Raw genomic sequence first — 25026 nt, 5'->3', positions numbered from 1 at the left:
TAAACACAACCATGAGCTGATGGACCCTTCACAGAAATGTGCTGAAATATGGCTCAGCTGCAAACTCAAAGTCTGAAAAGTGAACCCAAAGATGAAGTGCCTTGAACCTGCCTTCCTTGTAACGGCCAGTAGGTGTGACTCTACTTGTAGCATACAAAAGTTAGATTTTTATTTTTAAAAATGATCTTACCTTTGTGATTAGCATGTTGCTAACGGCCTGATTTGTAAGGAAGAGGCGCTCTTCTTGTTTGCATCTTAGAACTTTACCAATTAACAGTTAGTTTTCACTTAATGAAAGTTAATTGTAACATTTTGGTTAAGTGGAAATGTCTTGTTTAGCATTTGGCTGTTCTGTACTCTACAGCGGTGCAGCTTCTGGTTCCAAAAATCGTGATGGCCAAAAGGCCAAACGATGATTCAAAACGGACTTCCTTAAATCCTGTCCATTTATTCTGCTTGTGACAGGCTTATTATATTTCATTGCAAAGGCATGTTGAGTACCAGACATATCAATACATGCTACTGTAAATGCTTCATGCCAGTTTACTTTAACATCGGTTGTCAAATGAATTACTGATGAATATGTCCCTTTTTTGATATCCGCGCTTTCGTTCTTCATCTGTGATGGAATGTACTGTAGGGTATATCAGAAAGCATGCCGTTTGGTGGTGTAACAGTTAGGCCCCCTCTTAATACACCACACACTGTGTACATAAAGCACAAAGAAATGTCCAGTAGATTTGAATACTAACCTCCCTTAGCTATACACTCGCCAAGTGTGAGGTTGATCTAATGAATGGTTGTCAAACTGGACTTTTATTTAAGGCAGCCTGTGAGGTATCTATATTACTTTGTAAGGGTAAAACCCCAGCTCGGTTTAAATATACCAAACCCAGTGAACAGAGATAACAGTACTCGAGTTTCAAGTTTACTTGCTGCAAGGAGAATCGGCGAGTGACATGCAATGTCCACTCCTTAACCAACTCTGCTCGCCTTCTCTCAGTGCATTCTTTTTATTTCAACAATACAGTAACATGACAATCATGTGGTGTTGACCAACGCCTTATTTGTTAGTGTGAATCTTGTGACTCTCAGTCATGTGAATCTGTGTGTGTGTGTATGTGTGCCATTTGAACAGACTGTTCTCTGTTCCTCCATTAACACATTTATGAGAATACATTATGAAAACACATTTATCCTTCAATAAACTCTAACATTCCCTCCTGTTTTTCATAATTACTAGCTGGTTACAATGTCTTTATTACTTTCAGAATTATTTCACTTGTTTTTGACATTTTCGAACCATTCGTCATATGACAGACAGTAACCTAGCTTTATAAGTCTTACACATTGGAGGTTAGGTGAGTATATTCGTCCTTCTGAGAGGGGTCTGTGTCATATAGTCACCGTTATCTGTCTGTTGCAACATCGTTGAGTAGTGACCATTTTTTCTCTCGATGGACTTCTTCTTTTGTTGAGGATTCCTCACTCAATTGTCTTACGGCCCGTCCACACAGCGGCGTGTGTTGAAGCTTCCAACGCTTCTGCCCATTCACTTTGAATGGGGTGACGTCACTTTTAGCCGAACTGCATTTTGGGAAGCGACGTGGAGCGTCGCTGGCGTAGCTGGCGTCAAAAGTTGAGCAATGTTCAACTTTTGACGCCTCGACGGAGGCGTCAGCCAATGAAATCCCGTTTATGCAAATCTGCCATTACAAGCACTAGCCAATCAAACCGCGTGTATGCTGGGAGAGACTACGCAGGTCATTTCCTCATATTCAAAAAAATGGAGGGAAAATTCATTATAGCGGTAGTGAATCACCCGGTGCTGTATGATCAGTCTCTGTTCATCTACCGGGATACAAACCGGAGGAGCGAGGCATGGAGGGAGGTGGCAGAGACAGTGGATGAAACTGGTAGGTTTTCGCCTGTTTGGGGATTTTATATCCAGTTTACTTCGTTTTAACATTGCTATTGCTTTGTATGTCGGGGGCGGGAGATTCATGTGATTGGTTGTTGGTCGCGTTGCTCGCAAAAAATCCCCAAGCTTCAGATACGCCCACCTCCAAACGTCAACGCACGCTGCTGTGTGGACGCTGGAGTTTCACAGCGGCTGTCAGCTGTTTACTCCTGTCATTCAAACAGAACGTGCTGGAGAGGGGGCGGGGCTTATCTTCTCCATGTAAATACTGTGGTGGAAACGACTATGTCAAAATTAACCTATTTGACCGTGATGTAATAGTAATACACGTTTCAAAATAATAATAATAATAATGCCGAAGTAACAACATACTGAAAACTGTTAGTAAAACCATGTTGTAATGCTTTACAATTTACATACCTAGATGCACGTGTGTTGTGTTTATGCAGTGCAACTCCCACCCAGTGGGTGGCTATGTAGAGTGATAGAACAGAGCAGGCACGCCCCCGAGAGAAGGAAAGCAAGTCACGTCACAAATTAGCATTTCTAAAATGTTAGCGTGGATTAATAAAAGTGCAAAAAGACAGCGGTTGTCGCCGGAAGAAACTTCAAATACAGAGAATGCTGTGCCTGTGTTGGAAATTGTGTCTGATGGGGAGCTTTCTTTGGTTGATCCTCCTGCTCCAAGTTCTAGTGCATTAGCATTAGCACTAACTCCGCCGCCTCCTCCAGAGCCTCTAACGTTAGCTGCTGCTGGCGCAACTGCCACCACCAACACCGGGCAAAGCGATGCACCTGACTGCTGGACAACGGACCAGGTGCAATATTTTTGCAAGACCAATGCATGGCTCCTTCTTAAAGATAAGAAGCTAGGATGTCGGATATGCAGAGATGTCAAATCTTTGGGAATACACACTGGACAAGGACTGAAACTGTCAACTGAATGGGGTGAGTGTGCAGTGTCTCATTTCGGTGTTGACAAGGGCAAACAACAAGCTAGCCTGAGAAAAAAAATCAAAGAACATAAAGAATCACAAGCCCATGTAAAAGCTGCTGACATCCTTACATCTGCTTCACGTGAAACTATTCAACATCAAGTGCAAGTCTATGCATACATCTGAATTAGACACCACTATCAGAGTTTTTCGAACGGCATATAAAATTGGCAAACATAGCCGGCCATTCACAGACATGCCAATTGATTTGAATGTACAGAAACTGAATGGGCTGAACGTGGGCAGGGTTTTGCACTCCAATAAAACCTGTGGCGAAATCATCGACCACATAGCTCATGAGCTGAAGAAAAAAATGGCAAAAGACATTACAGAAAACCAAAGAAAACTCTGTGTTTTGGTCGATGAATCTACCACTATTAGTGGTAAAACGGTGCTTGTTGTGTGTCTACGCTCAGCATTAGCTGATGCTGAGCCCGAAACGTTTTTTTGGGAGCTGATCGAGTTGGATGGAACAACGGCTGATGACATCACAAAGGCGTTAATGGAGTGTCTTGGAAGAGATTTTAACGAGGACTTTTTAGGTCAGTGTTTCGTTTCTTTTGCATGTGATGGGGCTTCAGTCATGCTAGGGAAGAGAACAGGCGTTGCTACCCAGTTGTGTAGTAAATTCCCAAGCCTGTTTGTGTGGCACTGCTCCAATCATCGTCTAGAGCTGGCAGTTGGGGATGTGGTCAAGGAGGTCTCAGGGCTCAATCATTTCCAGATCTTTTTTGACAAACTCTATTCCTTGTTCCATGCCTCCCCCAAAAATCAGAGGCAGTTAGCGCAGTGTGCGCAAGCAGTCGGACAGCGTCTCCTGGTGATAGGGCGTGTTTTGTCCATCCGCTGGGTGGCTTCAAGTGAAAGGAGCGTCAGAGCAGTCTGGGAAAACTACCGAGTGCTTCATGATCACTTCACAAATGCTGCAAACGACACGAGCAGGGATTCCAGAGACAGAGCAAAGTACAAGGGCCTGGATGATGTGCTCACATCTGCAACGTTTGTCAGCAATCTGGGACTGATGTACGATGCGCTCACAGAGCTCAGCGACCTCTCTCGGCAACTCCAAAAAAGAGAGATGACACTGCCTACAGCAGATAGGCTCTTAACTCGAGAAATACGAGTTTTTGAATCCATGGTCACCATGCCTGGCCCACACATGACTACAGTTCATACAGCTCTAGCTGAGAAGTCCTTCAAGGGTGTTGCCCTGCGTGAGAATGGCAGGCTTGTACAGATTCATGCAGGTCAGTTTTTCCGCAGTATGGTAGAGAATCTGAGACACAGAATGACTTCCACAACCTCCTCTCATGTCAGCACAAGAGAAATCCCATTACATGGCCGGGAGGCCCGGGGACAATCAGCTAATCCAGGACATGAAAGTTATCCATCCTGGAAGTTGGCCTGAAGAGGAGTTAGACGTACAGTATGGGGACGTAGAGGTGCTACGTTTGTGCGAAGTGCTGAAAGTGGACAGAAGAGAGACTGTTCAGGGCTTTCGCGAATACAAGGAAACCAGGGCATCCCGTACACCTGCTGCCATGGAGCCTCTACTGAAAGCAGTCCGAACCATCGCTGTCTCCACTAGTGAGTGTGAGCGGGCATTCAGCTGCATGAACGATATCCTTACTGCAAAAAGGAATGCTCTCTCTGTCAGCCGACTGTCCAGCCTGGTTTTCATTAAATGTAATGGACCATCACTAGGACAGTTCAATCCGGAACAGTATGTGAGGTCCTGGCTGGCAAAGGGAAGGAGAAGTGCTGATGAAAGAGCCTGTCCAGCTCCAGCCCCTGATACTGATGTCCCCAAGGCCTTCTGGAGCCTTTTCTAACAATGTGAAGTATATTGCAAAGCAGCTCACCCAGTGAGAAGACTTTTGGCATAATGTGCCGATTTGTACAGATCCTGGAGATAGAAGGACTTCAGACCAACCAGGGAGTTATCTGATCAGCTTGGTGTTCAATGTAACTCTTTACCATGGCTCAGACTTTGTTACTTGCAGTTACAGTTTCTCATTTTAGATTGTGCAAATTTTGCATTTGTTTTTACATGTTCTTTGTTCATGCTCTTTATCATTTTTCTGAGTTGGAAAGTTAGATTGCATCATAGTTTACTTTATACATATTTGTATTCTTCAGTGGTGAAGTATATTGCAAAGCAGCTCAGCCATGTGAGAAGACTTTTGGCACTTTTTCGTTTTTCGTTTTCTGAGTTGGAAAGTTAGATTGTATTCAAAATGTACAGAAATACTTAATTTTGTTAAAGCTTTTTATAAAAAATGCTTCTGACCAGAGCTTTGTTTCCTTGTCATTAATGTTGAACACCACCAGAGGGGCTCTCACCTGAAAGGTCTCTGCTTCATGTGTCTTCAGCAGAAGATCTAGACTTTGATTGCTATATTTTCAGTTAATATTGACCTTACTGAGCTTTAGCCATATCCGCTGCCTATCATAAAAAATGTTAAGTACAGTGAACCTTTCTAAAATATACAGTAGTAAAGAGACAAACCCACCAGCATTATAGTAGCCAAATTCTTGTTTGTGGGCTGTATATATAAAATTGACTTGAAAAAGTTGCTGATTTTAGAGTACTGGCACCTTTTTCATTCCAATTCAAGCACTGCGTGTACTTCAACAGACCACAGAGTTTGTGTTATCACCGTTAGGTTTCCACTCTGTGCGCTGATTCCACTGGTGACACTTTTACACACCGCTTTCACTCAATCACTCATAAGTGTACCCAAAGGCACGTTGATCCTCCTTCTAGGCGGAGTAGCCTTTCTCTATCAACGTTTTATCAACCTCCTTAATGGCGGAGTAACTGTGTATATCAACGTTTTATCTTACCCGTTATCTGTGGTCACTGGTCCGGTTGGATTCCGTCAATCGTGCATAGGATGAGGGAGGTTGGACATATAAGCACCGGCCCGGCCACGAATTCTGCGTCCCGGGTCTTTCTCGGGGTCGGCTGATGATCCCGGCTGTCGACAGACTGCGGCGTGTCTTTTCCTTCCTCCTTCCCGTCACGATGTGTTGGAATCCGGCTCGAAGGACCAATTAATGTGGGGTATCTATATTACTTTGTAAGGGTAAAACCCCAGCTCGGTTCAATAACCAAAATCCAGTGAACAGAGATAACAGTACTCGAGTTTCAAGTTTACTTGCTGCAAGGAGAATCGGCGAGTGACATGCAATGTCCACTCCTTAACCAACTCTGCTCGCCTTCTCTCAGTGCATTCTTTTTATTTCAACAATACAGTAACATGACAATCATGTGGTGTTGACCAACGCCTTATTTGTTAGTGTGAATCTTGTGACTCTCAGTCATGTGAATCTGTGTGTGTGTGTATGTGTGCCATTTGAACAGACTGTTCTCTGTTCCTCCATTAACACATTTATGAGAATACATTATGAAAACACATTTATCCTTCAATAAACTCTAACACAACACTGTTAAGATCGGCCTGAAAGAGTAATATAGGAAGAATATACCATGAGCCCTTGTGTAAGCACTCAGTATTTGTCCAGCTGTGTTAGTGCTAAGCTCACCAGCTGCTGGATGGAGCTTCTAATTTAGGGTAAAGGTATGAGAGGAGTATCGATCTCCTTATATAACTCTTGGCATACAAGCGTTTTTTCCCAAATTGTCAAACTTTGCCTTTGACCTAAATCAAACACGAAAGATAAGGGTGTTCTGTTCTCACACACTGACTCTCTTTACTTTCACTTTGATGTGACTTAACATGTATACCAAACTATGCAATATCAGTATGTCCTATTTGCAATAATCGAACCATTTCATCCGTCGACCTTTCTCAGATTTTTAGTTTTTTTCTTTTCTTTGTTATTTTATATATTGCTGTTAGCCTTTTTTAACTGATTGATTACTCTTCTTCGCTGCTATATCATGGCACATTTCCACTACTGGGGGAGTAATAAGGCTAACATATTTTATGTTATATTAAAATAAAGCATGATGTTTTTATAGCAAGTTGAAATAAATTAGAAAGGAACAAATCATGGGGGCGACTGTGGCTGCGAGGGAGTGTGGTCGTCTATCAACCAGAAGGTTGCGGGTTCGATCCCAGCCCATACAGTCAACATGTCAATGTATCCTTGGGCAAGTTACTTAACCCCGAGTTGTTCCCGATGGCATGGCCAACGGTGTGTGAATGTGTGTGAATGTTAGGTCCTAGACAGGGATGCAAACTTGTCACCTTTCGGCGAAATTCGCCGTTTTGAATCCAAAATAGGTCGTTTGTGTGATTCATGTAGATCTGCAATAAAAATATTTTTGGGGTATGGGGGGGGTCTGGGACCCGGAGTAATCTGCGGCCGCGAGCTGTTATGTGCCATCATACACGCATGGTGTTCTTTTTTTATATATTATAATGAAGCGCGAGCTGTGTGCTCGAGTCTTCCTGCCTGTCGGCTCTGCTCATGGATGTATTATAAGGCTCTGCTGCTCCGCGATGAGGGTCTAGCTTCAGCAGCTACATTACCTACGGGTGCGTTCGTTAATATTAACTGTGTGGTTCGGAGTCACTGTGGCACAGACTGGACCGCTGGTGAACCGCTGGTGAACAGCTGTTAGAACGGGCCGTTCAGGTGTTCAGAGCAGAGCTCCCTGTCGGAGCGGCAGAGCGTGATGTGCACTGAAAAGTTTTTCTGTCGCAATACTATTTAATGAATCGTTGAGCTAGCTAACTAGCATACATTGTCACTATCTGCTAACGTTAGCTTTAGCCTTCGTTTTCTAATAGTTTTTTTCATAGGCTATAAACAGAGGTGGTATAAGTATAGATATTGTACTTGAGTAAAAGTAGAAGCACTCAGATCTTGTACTAGAGTAAAAGTAGAAGTACTCAGATCTTGTACTTGAGTAAAAGTAGAAGCACACATATCTTGTACTAGAGTAAGTAGAAGTACTAAGATCTTGTACTTGAGTAAAAGTAGAAGTAGCCTACTGGTCTTGTACTTGAGTAAAAGTAGAAGTACTCAGATCTTGTACTTGAGTTAAAGTAGAAGTACCAGAGTGTAGGAATACTCTGTTACAGTAAAAGTCCTGCATTTAAAATGTTCCTCAAGTGAAAGTATAAAAGTATTATCATCAAAATATAGTGAAAGTAGCGACAGTAAAAGTAGTCATTGTGCAGATTGGTCCATTTCAGAATAATATATATGATATGTTTTTATAATGATTGATCATTAAAGTGTTCTCAAAGCTGGTAAAGGTGCAGCTAGTTTGAATGACTTTGTATACTGCAGGGTGGCTTGTGAATTTACTCCAGGTGGAACTAAAGTCTGATTTAACACTTGGTTATATTTCACATCATTCATCCACATAGAGTAACTAAAGGGATTAAATACATGTAGTGGAGTCAAAGTACACCATGTACCTCTGAACTGTAGTGGAGGAAAAGTACACCATGTACCCAGTACTCAAGTTGTACAAAAAAATCAGGGGGGATGGTGGATTTTATCATATGGGGACATAATTTGTGCTGATAACCCGCCGAGGGTGGGAGACCTACCAGCATAAAGATAATTAGTATACTCCTAAAACAACATGCATGTTATGGATGTTCAGATACTCCTTTCATTGCTCTTGACCAAGGCACCTCAGAATTAGAGTAGAATAACATTTAGGGTAAAATGCAGAGGACAATTAGGGCAAAATATTTTTTCACTTTAATTTAAAGGGGTGGAAGGGAATACAAAAATGTGGTTATAATGAAGTATATGGTACAAATCTTGTAGGTACACAGTCCCTCGTTTATTATTCAGATGGATCAACTGATTATACTAATAATAAAGTCAAAATAGTTTTTAGAATATTGAATTATAGTGTATTTTTTCAAAAAAGCAGTTACTGGTATACGATCAAAACTGGTATCTAAAGGGTTACATTTGTAATTAATTAAATCATTATGTAAATTCTTCATGAATTTTTTTAGGAACAGGGCATTAAGTGCAAATTGAAATTGTTTACGAAATATGAAAATATATTAAAAGATTATACAGATAATACAAAATAGGACCAATGTTGTCAATGGCTGCCTACTCCACTCTCCCCCATCTCATAAAAGTTTCCAAAGATTTTAATAATCATGTTTTTTGGTTTTGAAGCCAAGTCTTGACATATACCTCTGGTCTGAACTTGTTCAGTGGAGGGCCAACACACTTGATGAAAAGCAACCTGACATGCTTTTTACCTCTAGGGAGCTTCTAGTTGTGGTTAAAATGTTCATCTGACTAAACCCACGTTCACACTCAGCTGTGGAGATGAGTGTTCACTGCTTGAAGGAGGGGTTTCAGCTCTTCTGGTGCTGGTGGTATCATTTCATCAACAGTTTTGAGTCTTACCAGCTAGCTAACACGAGAGAAAAACGTAGCTAAACTCCAAACTAAGTTGTTATTGCTGCTTATGTCCATAGATTCCACCTTTGGTGACTAAAGTAATGAGTAATGACTAAGATTACTGACTCTTGACTTGCCTGAAATGTTATTTTTAGTATTTTTAAATATAAAGTCCCACAGATCGCGTTGTCATCCTAGTTGCTTGGCCATTGTGATGACCGTTACCTGCGCTTCTGGCATCGATCAAACAGGCGCATCACGGCGCTCTAGCGCCCTCTAGGGCACTCGCATAGTATAGCGTCAATGACTTGGTAAAAATGTCATTGCGTGTGTGCATGCTCCCTCGCTCACAGTATTTTACTAAAAATGCGCACAATTAATGTTGAAATAGCAGCAATACCAGTGCCACGTTCATTGATACAATTACATAAGGGATGGAAAGGGGGGATGGCAGTTTTAGAAGGGGGATGATTTTGACCGTTTTTATTTCAGGGGGGATGCCATCCCCCCTCAACTCGAGTACTGCATGTACCTCTGAACTATAGAGGAGAAGAAGAACAAAGTAGCAAAACATTGAAGTATCTCAAAATTGTACCCAAGTAGTACTTGTTGAGTTGATGAATTTAGTTACTTTACACCACTGGCTATACAGATAAGCCAGACTAAGCCTTGAACAGAGGCATGAAAATACATTTTCAAAATGCTCAACAATGCTGCCAAAATGATAAACTGACTACTACACAATTAAAATAAATGCTTTTATATATTTCTATTAGATGTGACTCTTTAACGTTTCTGTTATTATTAACTGCTTTAGTTGTTCTGACGGCTAACATCCTCTGTTATTCCTCATTTTAAAGCCGATATTCTGTGGGGTCGGGGATCGGATCCTTGTCACCTTTTTCATACCTGATGAGTTTGCATCCCTGCTAGAGTAAGGTACACTGCTCTGTATGAATGTGTGTGAATGGGTGAATGACATGTAGTATGTAAAGCGCTTTGAGGGGTCTTAAAGACTGGATAAAGCGCTATATACACTAAACAAAAATATAAATGCAACACTTTTGTTTTTGCTCCCATTTTTCATGAGATGAACTCAAAGATCTAAAACATTTTCTATATACACAAAATAACCATTTCTCTCAAATATTGTTCACAAATCTGAAAAAATCTGTGATAGTGAGCACTTCTCCTTTGCCGAGATAATCCATCCCACCTCACAGGTGTGGCATATCAAGATGCTGATTAAACAGCATGATTATTGCACAGGTGTGCCTTAGGCTACCGTCGACAGAATAACTAACCCCCCAGTGTCAGTAGCCTCTGAATTTCTATCCACCAGGGCATGCAATGATTTTGCCTCCTTTTTCACTGACAAAATTCAGAAAATCAGACAAGCAGTCAGTGCCTCTGCATCAGGTACAGCAAATGTGTTGTCCCTATGTCCACCTAATATCAATTCAAACACCATGACACAATTCCATCAGATTAATGATAAAAACCTAGAGGACATTATTCAACTTCTGAAATCCTCCTCCTGCTGCCTTGATATTATTCCAACAGGATTTTTCAAAGATGTTTTTCGTTGCATGGCCTCAGATCTACTTCATATAGTAAACAAATCTCTTCACTCAGGTATTTTTCCACAGGCCCTGAAAACTGCAGTCATTAAACCGCTCTTAAAAAAGAATAATCTAGATGCTTCAGTAATGAACAATTACAGGCCCATATCAAACCTGCCATTTCTAGGTAAAATCATTGAAAAAGTTGTTTTTCAACAGTTGAGTAATTTCTTGCATTTAAATTATTGTTTCGATGCGTTCCAGTCAGGCTTTCGTCCAAACCACAGCACTGAGACTGCTCTTGTAAAGGTCTTTAATGACATCCACTTAAACACAGACAGTGGCAGAACTTCAGTGTTAGTATTATTAGATCTCAGTGCTGCGTTTGACACTGTTGACCACAACATATTACTAGACCGAATAGAAAACTGGGTGGGACTTTCGAAAACAGTTCTAAATTGGTTTGAATCCTACTTAAAGGACAGAAACAACTTTGTTTCTATAGGTAAATACACATCTGAGTTGACAAATATGACATGTGGGGTACCTCAAGGCTCCATCTTGGGGCCTCTTCTCTTTAACCCTTGTGTTATGTTCACATTTCGCACCCTTTGGTAATGTTCGGGTCAAATTGACCCGGGACATATTTCAGGGTTTAAAAAAAATACAGAACTAAATTCAACATGCACAATTCCTTATATATATATTGTCTTTAACTCATTCCCCAACAATATAAATGAAATATATGATTAGTTTTTGAAAATACTCTTTGCTAGAATGGAATGGAAGTGTCCATCGTTTTTTGTGTTAAAAATGTAATTTATGTTAAAAGAAAATACACTGTAATATAAACTAAGTTTACATTTTGCTCATGCTTTTCTAGGACAAATGTAAATGAAAATTGTTTTCATTAATGTTTATTATTTTTAATCTGTCATATAATAATCAAAGCCCTGAAGGAAATAAAGCAATTTAGCAGCAATTGGAACACAAGAACCACATCCAAAAGTATTTGGCTGTGAAATATAGAGGGAATGAAACATCCATATAAATTACATAGAACAGATATAAACACAAAGCAAATAAAAACAGTTAACAGTCACTATTCATAAAATACAGTATATCCGAAAACTATATTGATGAAGTGACGCTGCAGAACATCATGTGAGTCAATGGGCAGGTCCGTTTAGGAAACACATGATGTGCAGAACTTCTTCGTGTGTATAGCACAGATGTACTTGTTGCAGTTGCTGCATGGAATCTGTGTCTTGGAGTCCTTTGAGGGTCCACAGACCTCACAGCTGGCTGTGGGGGTCTTCCAGAAGCTGACTGTGGGGGTCTTCTTGCGGCTGGCTGTGGGGGTCTTCCAGCAGCTGGCTCTGAGTCAAGTTCATCTTCCAATTTGCTGTCAAATTCTGGGTTTACCTCCACATTATCCTCATCTTCAGAAATGTCTTCCTGTTCCACTTCACCGTGTTCTTCTAATGCATTCCACTCACTCTCATCCATTATTAGCTCCAAGGCTCTGAGCAGAATATCTTTTGGCCATTTTGTTGGTAGATAATTGTAGTTCTGCACTATACACTGTTACTACACTGAGGTTATGTCTCTGTTTAGTCCCTCCTCCGGCGTGCAGGTGTGAGGGGGGACAGTGGGAGAAAATGTAAAATGTTTATACATTTCTGGAAGATCTAAAATGTTTATGTTCTCTATGCATACAATTGTGTGTGTGTGTGTGTGTGTGTGTGTGTGTGTGTGTGTGTGTGTGTGTGTGTGTGTGTGTGTGTGTGTGTGTGTGTGTGTGTGTGTGTGTGTGTGTGTGTGTGTGTGTGTGTGTGTGTGTGTGTGTGTGTGTGTTTTTTCTCTGTCTCTCTGTCCTGGTATTGTATCCGGGTCAGATTGACCCGAACCTCTTATGAAGGACATAAATGCGGGTGGGCATTTTTTCATAAGTGGAAAAAAATAAAAACAATTCCACATGTCCTTCACTATAAATAAGCCCCGGCCATTGAGTTTCAGGTTGAACGAAAATATCCTTATATTTTTTTGTATTCATTGAAAATGGAAATCGGGTCAATTTGACCCGAACACCACACAAGGGTTAACATCTACATGCTACCACTGGCTCAGATAATGAAAAACAACAAAATAAGTTACCATAGCAATGCGGATGACACACACATTTACGTAACAATTTCACCAGGAGACTATGCTCCAATTCATACACTGAGTAAGTGCATTGAACAAATCAATGACTGGATGTGTCAGAACTTTCTCCAATTAAACAAAGATAAAACTGAGGTAATGGTTTTTGGAGCCAAGGCAGAACGTATAAAAGTTAGCGCTGAGCTTCAGTCTGCAATGTTCGAAACAACAGATAAAGCCAGAAATCTAGGTGTAGTCATGGACTCTGACCTGAGTTTCAACAGTCACATTAAAACTGTTACTAAATCAGCCTACTATCACCTAAAGAATATATCTAGGATTAAAAGACTAATGTCACAGCAGGATTTGGAAAAACGTGTCCATGCTTTTATCTTCAGTAGACTCGACTACTGTAATGGTGTCTTCACAGGTCTCACTAAAAAATCTATTAGAAAGCTGCAGCTAATTCAGAACGCCGCTGCTCGAGTCCTCACTAACACTAAGAAAGTGGATCACATCACTCCTGTTCTGAAGTCTTTACACTGGCTTCCTGTGTGTCAAAGAATAGATTTAAAAATACTGCTGCTGGTTTATAAAGCTTTGAATGGTTTAGGCCCAAAATACATTTCTGACCTACTGCTAAATTATGAACCATCCAGATCTCTCAGGTCTTCAGGGACTGGTCAGCTTTCTGTCCCCAGAGTCAGAACTAAACACGGTAAAGCAGTGTTCAGTTACTATGCTCCAAATATCTGGAACAAACTCCCAGAAACCTGCAGGTCCGCTGCAACTCTGACTACTTTTAAATCCAGACTAAAGACTTTTCTTTTTGCCGTTGCTTTTAATTGAACTATTCATATCTTACCCCCAAAACACACCAGGAGCGTCTGCGTCGGGTTACGGCCGCGCCGGTCGTAAGGATCGCGGCCACTCTAGTCAATGGGTGCTATTACACCACACGCGCCGCATTACGGCTCAGACGCGTCCCAGAAGCGGCTCGGCGCAGCGCTTCTCTAAAATTAGGATGAATCCTATTTTTGCCGCGGCGCAGCCGTAAGGTAAAGTCAGGCAGGAAGCCCCCCCCTCGCAGGAAGTGGAAAGGTGAGCATCCGGGCCAGGCCCATCCCCCACATATACTAATTTAGCAGTCCCCACAACACCTCCACTACGAAACGCACCATGGACGACGAGGTGTTCATAATGGAAGTGGAGAAACACACAATTGTATATGATGTAACCAATGCTTTTTACAAGGACAACATCAGAAAGGACAAGGCCTGGTTTTTAGTCGCTGCAGTTTGTGGAGTGGAAGGTAACAACTACATATTAATGTTTTAAAGTTAAAGTTTTCAAGTAGGAGAATACATGCCAGCGTTCTCCTCCGGTTTACAGGCACTGTAAATTATATATATAGAATAATTAAGATGATTAATGCATATTTTTTACCACTAAAATACAGCAACACATCTTTGATTCATGTCGTTTATAACTGGAATATTACAATTATTATTAACTGTGTCTGTAGTCTACAACACAACAAAATAGGAAATAACAACAATAAACACGATTTAAACAGACACAAACATAAACCATTTAACTACGTATAGCCTACTTACTTGTAGAAGTACAAATGTCCAGGAAATATTCCAAAATCAACAACTGCGAGGCTGCACACACAACGCTCCGCTTCCGCAACGTTTTGAAACGCGTCTGGTGTGTGTTGTCGCAGGAGGAGGTCGCAGCGTGGCGCAGCCGCAACGTAACGCGGCGCAGACGCTCCTGGTGTGTTTTGGGGGTTAGACTGCACTGTAACTTTTATCCATGTATTTTTCTTTTAATGTTTATTTTATTATCTTTTCTTTTTAATGACTGATTTTAAATGCCATTTTCTTAATGTCTTTCGTTTTTTGTAAAGCACTTTGAATTGCCTTGTGCTTTGAAGGTGCTATATAAATAAACTTGCCTTGCCTTGCCTTGTAATGCTGGATTTATTATCTCAAATAAATGTGTTTTATTTGTATTTGTATTTGTCCTCACAGGTGCACATTCATCTACGGCACCCCCACCATGTATGTTGACATGATTTCTCAGCCAGACTTGGCTAAATATGACTTGTCATCCGTTGAGGCAGGTAAGCAAAATGTTGATATTCTGCTTGTATGGATTGACAAAAGAAGTGACCGTTTGAGGATTCATTGCCTTTTCCCTGCCAATATCTAGTATTCATTTGAGAATATTGAAAAAAGTGATTGCTGTGGATTTAACATGCTTTTCTATTTGTTATCTAGGCATGATGGCTGGCTCCCCTTGTCCTCCAGAACTTGTGAAGAAAGTCATTTCTGTGATGAACATCAAGGAAATTACAGTAAGTCAAAGTACAACTATTACAAATAATAAAAAGTACAACCATTACAAATAATAGTACAACTATTACAAATGATAGTATTTTAAAATTGTTATTATAGATAATATAAATCAAAACAACTGTGATCAGAAATTCACTTTAAGTTCCCAAAAAACTATTCAGCTTTCACACACTAGGGGGAGACAAATCATTAAGAAAAGACCATTAGATTGAGCAAAAGTATGAATATAGGTAAGTCCTGTTAGACATCTTAAAAATAAGTGTATATTTAAGACAAACAGAAGGCATGATTTTGTAAAAGGTTTATTGGATGGTAACCCTTCCAAAAGTCAAGGAACTGTGAAGATATTGAATACACATTAGGCTATAATGCATAAAGGCAACAGTCGGTAACATATTGCAGGAAATTATTTACTTTTTCTTACACTTTAAATAAAGGTAAAGTATATATATTATATTTCTGCTTTATAGTAAACACAAAATAACACAACGCAATCATCTTTTCGGATTAACTTTTTGTTGTCTACATTCTTAGCCGTGCCAAATACAAACTATATACAGTTTTAGTCTATTTGGGGTAATACAAAACCATCATACAGGGATAATGGCACTAAGAGAAAGACAAAATATGATAATTGTGTCCTGTGATTCACACTATAATTCTATCCACATATTTCACACTTAAACCTCTTTAAGAAATAAGTATTCTTTATCTCTTTTTTATTTATTTTTTGGTCACTTTTACAAAGTATTGTCAATGTTCCCAGGCAATGTGCGTTTAAAAATGAAATCATAAAGTAGAAAAGAGGATAACCAATTGTTGATACCTGTTTGAGTGACACTAAGGTATTTCTTTGCCTCCTAATCTTTTGTGGAGCCAAGGGTAAAACAGGTAACCGCCAAAATAACCAACCCAGTCTCACGGCATTTCGTGTTGTAGTCACGAAATTAATTTAATCTATTGATTCGTGTTCACCAACACGACTTTCGCATTTTCTTCGTGTCACACAGAACGATTTTAAAAGCAATGTATTTCTATTGGTAGTATGTTTCGTGCCTGCACCACGTCTTTTTGTCCGGTCGGGTCTTGGAAGACCAGAAGCTGTGTGGTTCATAAAAACATTTTCTTACTCAATATCTTACCCTAAGCCTAACCATCCCTTTTATTTTAAATTGTATAATGTCGGAGTTTTTTTTGCCATCCGCGAGGAAAATAAATGGCTCAGAGCCTCAGAATACTGAAATCTGTATTTTTTGTCATCTTTTTTCCCTTCTAATTTGTTATTATTTGGTGCAGGCACGAAACATACTACCACTATAAATACATTGCTTCTAAAATCGTTCTGTGTCAGAATACTGAAATCTGTATTTTTTTTAATCTCTTTTTCTTTATAATTACATTGCTTTTAAAATCGTTCTGTGTGACACGAAAAAAATGCGAAAATCGTGTTGGTGAAAACAAATCAATAGATTCATTTCGTGACTATAACACGAAATGCCGTGAGACTGTGTTGAAATAACGGACATTCATTATTTTTTATATCAATAATGAATCAAAGATAAAGAGTTTAGTTCATTTCATAATATGTTTTAATTTAACAAGGTATCTGTTAATGTTGATAACGTAGGTTTTCAGGTATTGCTGGGGTATTTTGTCACATCGCAAACAAGCTAGGCTAGCTGTATCCCAATGTTTACAGTCTTTGTGTTAAGCTAACCAGTAGCTGTAGCTTAATCTCACTCTCTGTAAAACAGTGATTAAGCCTTTATCTTAAAATGTTGAGCATTTCCTTTTAGCTTATTTAGTTTGAGTTTCATGCTAACTAAGACTTTAAGTTATCCTCAAGGCAAGCATTCAAATATTCTCATTTTCACCATGTATCCTGTTCTCTGAACCAGAAATAAAAGACAAGATGTTTGTCTTTAGTGCTTTTTGTAGCATTCAAATACACAAATGCATCTTTTATTTTGTTGGTAACCTGGATGTTGCACATTTCTAGTTCATTCTTATGTGTGCTTCTTTTATATAAATGAAGGAAAACACATGTAAAGTTATGTCTCAGGTCTATAAAGTTCTTAATTTGTCCGGTGTGAGCGCCACAGACGGAGAGCAAAGGTAAATAAGAATGTTTTTTTCTGTGTTTACACTAGGGACAATATTTGGCAGATGAATAGAGGGACAGCTTTGAAGTATAATGAGTCAGCATTTCTTTTAGTTGCATGTGTAGCCAGTCACCTGGACAGGCTCCTCTTCAGCGTCTCCTGTGGAAAGACACAAAATGGACAGCCAAATGAAACACAGACCCCATGACCTGGACTCTGTGTACTGAACCCCAGGGCCAACATGGAAAAGTTAAGCTGGGGACACAGGGCGGGACACACAGTTCTGTGGTTAGAGAGAGAGAGGAGGGAAAAAACTGCATCATGCAAAGCCTACTGCCGCCCACTCCAACACTAACTTAAACCTCATGTGGTAGCGTCTGATCCAAAATCGCATCGCACCGGAAAACCTTCACACCACACCAAACCATCCCAGCATGTGATTAAGCACTCAACGAGAGGAAAATAACTGCACCACAGGCAAAAGTAGCTATCAGTGAGGGTGTCACTTCCCAGCCTTTAACTTCACTTTCATTTAACCTCATAGGTCAAGTGCTTCCAGTCACATATGTCCAAGGGAAGTTTTCAAAAACAACAGACGAAAACTGTATTTATATTAATTATACTGATTTTAAAGTACCATTTCAAGGGTCCTATTTGTAAGATTTGAACATATTTCTCTTTGCTGACTCCTAGTGGTAGTTTCATGGAAGACAGCAATGCTAAACTCCCCACCCCATTCATCATCTAATGAGGGTTTAAGACAAGTTTAAGAGGTTTAGAAAAAAACCTCTTAAACTTTAAAAAAGCTCGCTCATATAAATGTTCCATATTTGATCTTAGCTAATAAATGTTCAAGCACAACTCCCTGTGTGACCAGGTTTTTTTTAGTCCTCATGCTAAACTAATCTTCTTCTGGCTTTAGTCTTATATTGTCAATAGTTTAGGTCTGCAACTTCTATTTTCATTGATTTTTTTCTTGGTTACATTTTAGGGAATGGTAAACAAATGTTGGAGTGTTTCCCTACACCCAAGATGGCGTCCTAAAAATGTAATTATCTGTCGAAAACTCAAGTTATTCAGTCGAATGTCATAGAAAAGTGTGAGAACCAGAAAGTACTCATGGAATCAGATCGTTTTTACCTTTTTTTTCTCTTCAAAATGACTACAACCGATTATTCAATTATAATAAAGAGTTGCTGATTATCTTTAAATAGTTGATCAGGTCAGTTTGTAAGATGTGGAAATGATGATGTAGAGAAAAGTTGTGTCCTTGGCGTGTCAGGTGGCAGTTACCTCTACTGCTGCGAGTTACGTCGGCCCTTTTTGTTTTTCTTTGACTTGACTTTGCAGCCACTCAAGGCGGTGCTGTCTCTCACTTGCTTTCCTTTCTGCTGAGGGGGAGATGCACACACTGCCTCTGGACGATTGCGACTAGAGTCCATCCACCTGCAAGTAGACACAAGAAGAGAGTTAAGTTTGAGCTGCCAGTGAGGCTGTATCGTCTTGTTTTTAAGGTGCATCTCTTACCTCCGCAATGGAGCTAGCTGGCACGTGCAGCCCCACGGGTTGTTAGTGAGGGTCAGGTTGGTGATGGCGATGCTGCTTAAATTCAGGCTTTTGGGAAGGAACTTTAGCTTGTTGTTGTCCAGGTTCAGTGTCTTGATTGCAGTCACACCAGTGAACGCACCGTCAGAGAACTAGAACAAAAAGAGACATTACAAAAACCATTACGCCTGGCTTACATAAACAAAAACGTCATGCATGCCAGCATAATGGTTTGCGTTGTGTGTGTGTGTGTATTTGCTAACCAAGAGCTAATCTTGCATACAGTAGGGCCCATCAGTCAGTGATGTATGCTCAATGAACTCTTCTGGTTTCTGTAGATTATAAAAGATAAAGGTTTTCTGACTGTTTTATTTATCGCTGACTGCTTTCTCCTCTTAACTGGTAGGTAGGGGACGCAAGTGATCGACAATTAGCAAAATGCTAAAAAACGAGCATTGCTTAGTGTATTGGAGGCCACATTTTGTCTGTTAAAAACAGACATGCGTAGAAACTTTTTGTCTAATTTTGAATGGGAGCTGCTGCAGATATATTATATACAAGATATGTTCTTATTCACTAAAGTTAGACATAATATGAGGTGTTTAAATCTAGTTTTTCTATGCCTTGGCGGCCATCTTGACTGTAAGGAAGCTGGGAGCGACAGTTGAGTGAGATTCAACTCCTTTTGTTTGGAACGGTAGAGGGGGAAACTCCTGGTGAAGATCTGAACACTGTTGAATGGTGTTTTCTAGTTTATTTTTTGTGAATGGCTGAATTTTTATAGCACCATCTTATCATATGCTCATTCCAATGTAGGCCCTATAAGCAGTCAGCTACCATGCAAGGTGCTGGCATGGCCATAGGGAGCATTTTTGATTACGTTTGTTTCCTAAGGACACTTTCTAGCATGTGGACATTGATCTTGGGATAAAACAAGAGTCCTTATTGGAAAAAAGTACATAAATCGATGCAAACCTTCCTTAAAGCTATTGTAGTTCTGAGCTTATAGTGCATGCAGTGTTGATATAAACATGCTTCACACAGACCAACACATATCCTTGTGTGTGTCAGTCAAACCAGAGTTGGGGAATCTCTCCACTGTTTCTCTAGCATGAAAGCCTCCTCTCATCCTTCCTTCTGCAGCAGCACTTATGTAAACACTGACGGTCACTGCCCTGCGTTTTTCCCCTGCTTCGATATCATGAGCACCTGAGACTGCGAGGGTGCTAAAAGCTTCAGAGAGGTGCGAGGTGAACCCATCTCAGCGTGTTAAGTTTTGTGAAGGAAGAGGGAGAGGAGCCGAGCTTTGAAGGGTTGTTTCATGCGAGCCTGGAGGAGATGAGGCTGTTTGTAAATTTCCACTGAAGAGCGACGAGCAGCCCAGGCTCTGGTATTTTGAAGCAATGGAAGATGGATGACTTCCAGAATGGCCGGGGTGTTTTCGCTCTCTGTCGTCTCCCTCTTTGCCAGGAAGGCTTGCAAAGGGCCCAATTGTCCATTCAACTGGGGCGATGGTAAGCTAAAAATACTCCTCTTCATGCACTGTGGAGCACCCTGCCTCTATTTACCTGTCTCCTCTCACCCCTCCTGACCTGTTTACAAGACCCTCTCGCTGAAAGTAGAGAACACACCTTGCTGAAAATAACACTTGTGTAATAATTAGACTCAGACATGGTTGGCGGAGGTCCAGCAAACAAAACGACTCTAAAAATATCGGCATTTGGCTGGAAAATGGTTTTAATCTCACGCCACTCGCAGCCTCCTGCTGCTTCCACCTGGCTCTCACACAGTCCCAGCGTGAGAAGGTTGTTGTTTTACTCCATACCGTGGCACAGGTACACTCAAATATTGGATTAACCTCAAGCATGAAGCAAATGTGCACTCAGGAATGTCTGAGAATGTGTGGTATAGCATAGAGCTCGTACTGTATGTACACTCATACTGAAGCTGTGTAGGATATGGTGGAATGGATGGATGTTGTACAGGCTGGAAACATGTGTCTCGTGTTTCTGATATCTGAACATCATGTCGTGATACAAACTCAAACCCTGGCTAAGAGTCAAACGTCAATATGTGGCAGATTTTAGTGTTCATGACTTTGGATTTATTACCTCCACCAGGGTTGTTTTGCAGTTTGGTTTGTTTGTCAGCAGGATAACGGAAAAACTTCTGGCTCGATTTGAAGTAGCATGGGCCAAGGAAGAACGCATAAAATGTTGGAGCTTAACTGAATAAGACGTACACTTTTTTTAAATTATGGAAACAGCCTTGGCAATTGCTAACTGCCTTTCTATAGATGGATCTATAAAATGGATCCTGGATATCTTGGAAGACATCAGCTTCAGTGTCTTATGGAAGTACAATTATGAAGTGCCTTGTAGCCGCCTTACGTATTCAAAGTTAAAGGTTCGGTTCACCCAAATTCCCCCGCAAAATACATATTGTTTATTGAGAGTTTGATTTCATGCATATGTTTGCTAGATATTCTTGTTTTGTTTTATTACCTATAAATCTTTTTATTATTTAATTGAACTGTTTTTTTATTTTATTTATTCTTAACATGTTCTAAATGAATTTGTTCAATTTACATTTTAGAAATATGACATTTGCAGCCTAAAACCCAAAGATATTCAATCCTATTAAATAGAGTAAAGCAGCAAAATGGAGGTTGTTGGAGAAAGCTTCAGACATAAAACCAAAACGATTTATATGACTATACACCAACAATTTTATGTGATCATACCCTTTAAAACATGTGTTTCATGAAACGGAATTTCATGAGCGATAGTGTAGTGTTTGTCTAGTCAACATAGATCTGACTATCTATCCAGCCAAATGGAGATGAAGCAGGATGACATAAACCAACTATACTGTAGAAGCATCCATTCACACACATGTAGGCACTGTGTGATGCTGTTGGCTGCAGATAAGGGGTGCGGATCGTTGGCGTGCCCATACATGTATATATGCTGATGGAATATGGTGGACACTGGTTTGCCAGACCAAAAAAAAAAAACTAATATGAAGACAGACACACACTACAGTAAAGCATAGAGACCTTTTCATGAGATGAACTGATTTTAAACGTTTTTTCATCTCAAATGTATCACCATGAAACTTCCCTAGATGATTACTTTTAAAGTTATTATGTTTAAATATACAATCTAAGGAAAACATATCTATAAGGCAGGCTCAGTATCTCACCTTAAAGTCTAGTCTAGTAAATACCCAGTAAAACCACAGACTGACCTTCTCCAGCCCCATGTTGTCCAGGTGTAGCTTCTCCATGTAGCGCCCAAAGCTCTGGAAGGCGATGTTTGGGATGGTCTTCATGGGGTTCTTCCCCAGCGTCAGTTCCTCCACCACCCGCAGTTTGCTCATCGCCGCGATGGGATAGGTGGACAGCCTGTTCCTCTCCAGGTGGAATATAGCCAGATTCTCCACCTCGTCCAGAGAGCCTGGCTGCAGCGTGGTCAGCTCGTTCCCGCTCATGTGCAGCCAGCGCAGGTTTTTGGCCCCCGTAAAGGTCCCCGGCCGCAGCTCCCGGAGCCGGTTGTCGTCCAGCTGCAGGATGAAGAGGTTGATCATGGGGGAGAAGACGCCCTTGGCGAGGTCGCTGATCTGATTCCCATCCAGGTAGAGGTAGGTGAGCTCCGTCAGGTCATCGAAGGCGCCGGGCTTGAGGCTGCTGATCTGGTTGTTGGACAGGTAGAGGTAGATGAGCTTCTTCAGCCCCTTGAAGGCCTGGGACCCGATCTCCCTCAGCTGGCATTGCTGCATGTGCAGAGAGATGAGGCCCCTGCTGTCGGTGAAGGCCCCCGTGGGGATGCTGCCCAGGCTGTTCCTCTGCAGGTTCAGCAGGCGGGTGACCTCAGACACCCGGGGGATCTTCTTCAGCCCCACGCTGTCACAGATCACGTGCTGAAGGTCCCCGTGGCAGTGGCACAGGTTTGGGCACTGGCCCGGGGCTCCCTGCACCGCGAGGCCCAGGACCAGGATGGAGGTCCCAAACAGCAACCAGCTCACACAACGCATGCTGACGAACTCGCTGATTTAGTAAGAATGTTTTCCGGTCATGTAGCAGAAGGAGAACAAGCTGATGGTCCTGTGCAAAGTCTCCAATAGAAGATCTCTGAATAAGAAGAGCTGTTTGTGTTGAGAGAGAATCAGACGCAGAGAGAAGGTGAGGGACCGAGCGAAGGTGGGCGATGCACTTTGAGAGGAGGATGGCCGGTCAACAGAGAACACAGCACTATTTATAACATTTACTTGAGGAAAAAAAAACCAGGAGGGCTTGCCAGAGTGTTGGAGTGAGAGGTTTGCAAGAGGAAGTCAAGTGTCTGTGAGAATTTAACCCTGAATGAGCAGGAGGACGACACGGACACAGGCTCACTCTCTGCTGCATTTCTGCAAAACACGAAGGAAGGACTGACTTTCTGCTGGATGCACATGATAAACTGATCAATGATGAGAGAATTACACATGCTTAGTCCGAGAGTTGTCAAATATAGATTTATCAATATAGAATAACTCTGAATATTAAAAAACGATTTAAAAAAACGATTTTCTGCTCTATAGATATAGAATGGGAGGGATGAAACCCTCTTTAATGGTCTCACATGCAGAGCACACAGCACACACAGTGACATGTGTTCTCTGCTTTTAACCCATCCTAGTACCAGGAGTCTAGTACCAGGAGTCTAGTACCAGGAGCCACTAGTGGGCAGCTATTGCACAGCGCCCGGGGAACATACAGGCAGATGTATCTCTTTCTTCTCTTTGCCATACTTTTGCTAAAAGAATGAGGATATTGCTCAAAAACGTTTTGTAGACCATGTCTCCATAAAGCCCATAAGCATTTTTAAATATGTTTTCAAATGAATTGATCTAAAAAAATATATATATATTTAAAGAAGAAATGCATGTTTTGTTTTTTACATGCATTTACTTGCTTTTCGAATACGTTGCAAAGAGGCTTTAGAACATGCACGCTTCCTCAAGAACACCATTTTTATTCATGCAAAAAAGTCTGAATTATTGTAAATGTTCAGTACAGTAATTAAGCTGTTGTCTGCTACTCGCAGAATAATAAAAAAAATAGCTCAAAATGTTAGAGCCTTGCTATATTTAACTTATTATTTTTATAAATGTAAATATTCCTTTTTCAATGTATCATATCCAGATTCCAGGATCATGACCACACTGCTCTTCTAGTGTTAGTTTACAGGTGAAAGTCTCACAACGTGGCAGGTCAGACTCGATGTGTGCGGCGCCAGACGTCTCTATTGTTTTTCAGTCTGCGGTGGCAGGAAAGGAGCCGCTCCTGTGCAGCTGCTTTATAACCCATAATAGTCTCCAGATGCCTGGCCAGCAGTGAGATACTGTTTCAGGTCCTAACAATTGCAGAAAGATACTTACAAAGGAACGTTTTTAGATGCCACTTTACATTCCTCTGTGAATTATTTCTTTTGAAATGAGTGCGGTATTATGTAATGGTCCGTTCAGTCAAACCTGTGAGTACTTAAAGGAATACTTCACCCCCAAAATGACTATTTTTGTATTAATTACTCACACCCCTTGTTACCTTGAATTCTTGAGGAAAAGTTATTTATTTATCGCATTCCTTCACGATGAGCGAATTATCAAAAAACATTGAAAACAATTGCGTCCGCTTTTAATAGCAGCAAAATTATATTTTAAAAAATCCATTATGGAACTGTTACACAACTCGTACATTACATTCCAAGTCTTTTTTATCCCATCATATGTTCACTACTTACCAAACATCTGCATTTTGATAACAATCTTACGCATAGATGTAAAACAGATGCTTTGATATAGTTTTCTTTTGTTAAAGGGGCCCTATTGTGCTAATTTTCGGGTTCATATTAGTATTTAGTGCCTCCACTGTGACATGTTTCAATGTTCAGAAAGCTCTTTATTATTCTCATACTGCCTGTGCTGCAGCACCTCTTTTCACCCTCTGTCTGAAACCAGAGCCCAGTCTGCTCTGATTGGTTAGCTGGCCGG

General features: G+C 40.8%; 2 protein-coding genes across 2 annotated transcripts in view; one reads left to right on the top strand and one right to left on the bottom strand.

The window, feature by feature from the left end:
- The window catches only part of acsf2 (acyl-CoA synthetase family member 2), a 50027-nt gene that overhangs the window by 18449 nt on the left and 6552 nt on the right, over positions 1 to 25026 (top strand). The window contains exons 9-10 of the mRNA XM_034217526.1: positions 15023 to 15114; positions 15272 to 15348. Of these exons, the coding sequence (XP_034073417.1) occupies positions 15023 to 15114; positions 15272 to 15348 (169 nt within the window). The remainder of the gene's footprint in view (positions 1 to 15022; positions 15115 to 15271; positions 15349 to 25026) is intronic.
- Positions 16711 to 23234, bottom strand: chad (chondroadherin). Its single transcript, XM_034217527.1, has 4 exons — positions 22246 to 23234; positions 18979 to 19148; positions 18745 to 18897; positions 16711 to 17610 (listed from the first exon to the last, which is right to left on the bottom strand). The coding sequence occupies exons 1-3, from the start codon at positions 23029 to 23031 to the stop codon at positions 18747 to 18749; spliced, it is 1107 nt and encodes a 368-aa protein (XP_034073418.1). The 5' UTR covers positions 23032 to 23234; the 3' UTR covers positions 16711 to 17610; positions 18745 to 18746.

The sequence above is a fragment of the Gymnodraco acuticeps genome, unplaced genomic scaffold, assembly GCF_902827175.1.
Source record: "Gymnodraco acuticeps unplaced genomic scaffold, fGymAcu1.1, whole genome shotgun sequence".
In the NCBI taxonomy this organism is placed as follows: domain Eukaryota; kingdom Metazoa; phylum Chordata; class Actinopteri; order Perciformes; family Bathydraconidae; genus Gymnodraco; species Gymnodraco acuticeps.
Note: the sequence above shows the minus strand (reverse complement) of the source record. Positions and strands in the feature narration are given on the sequence as shown.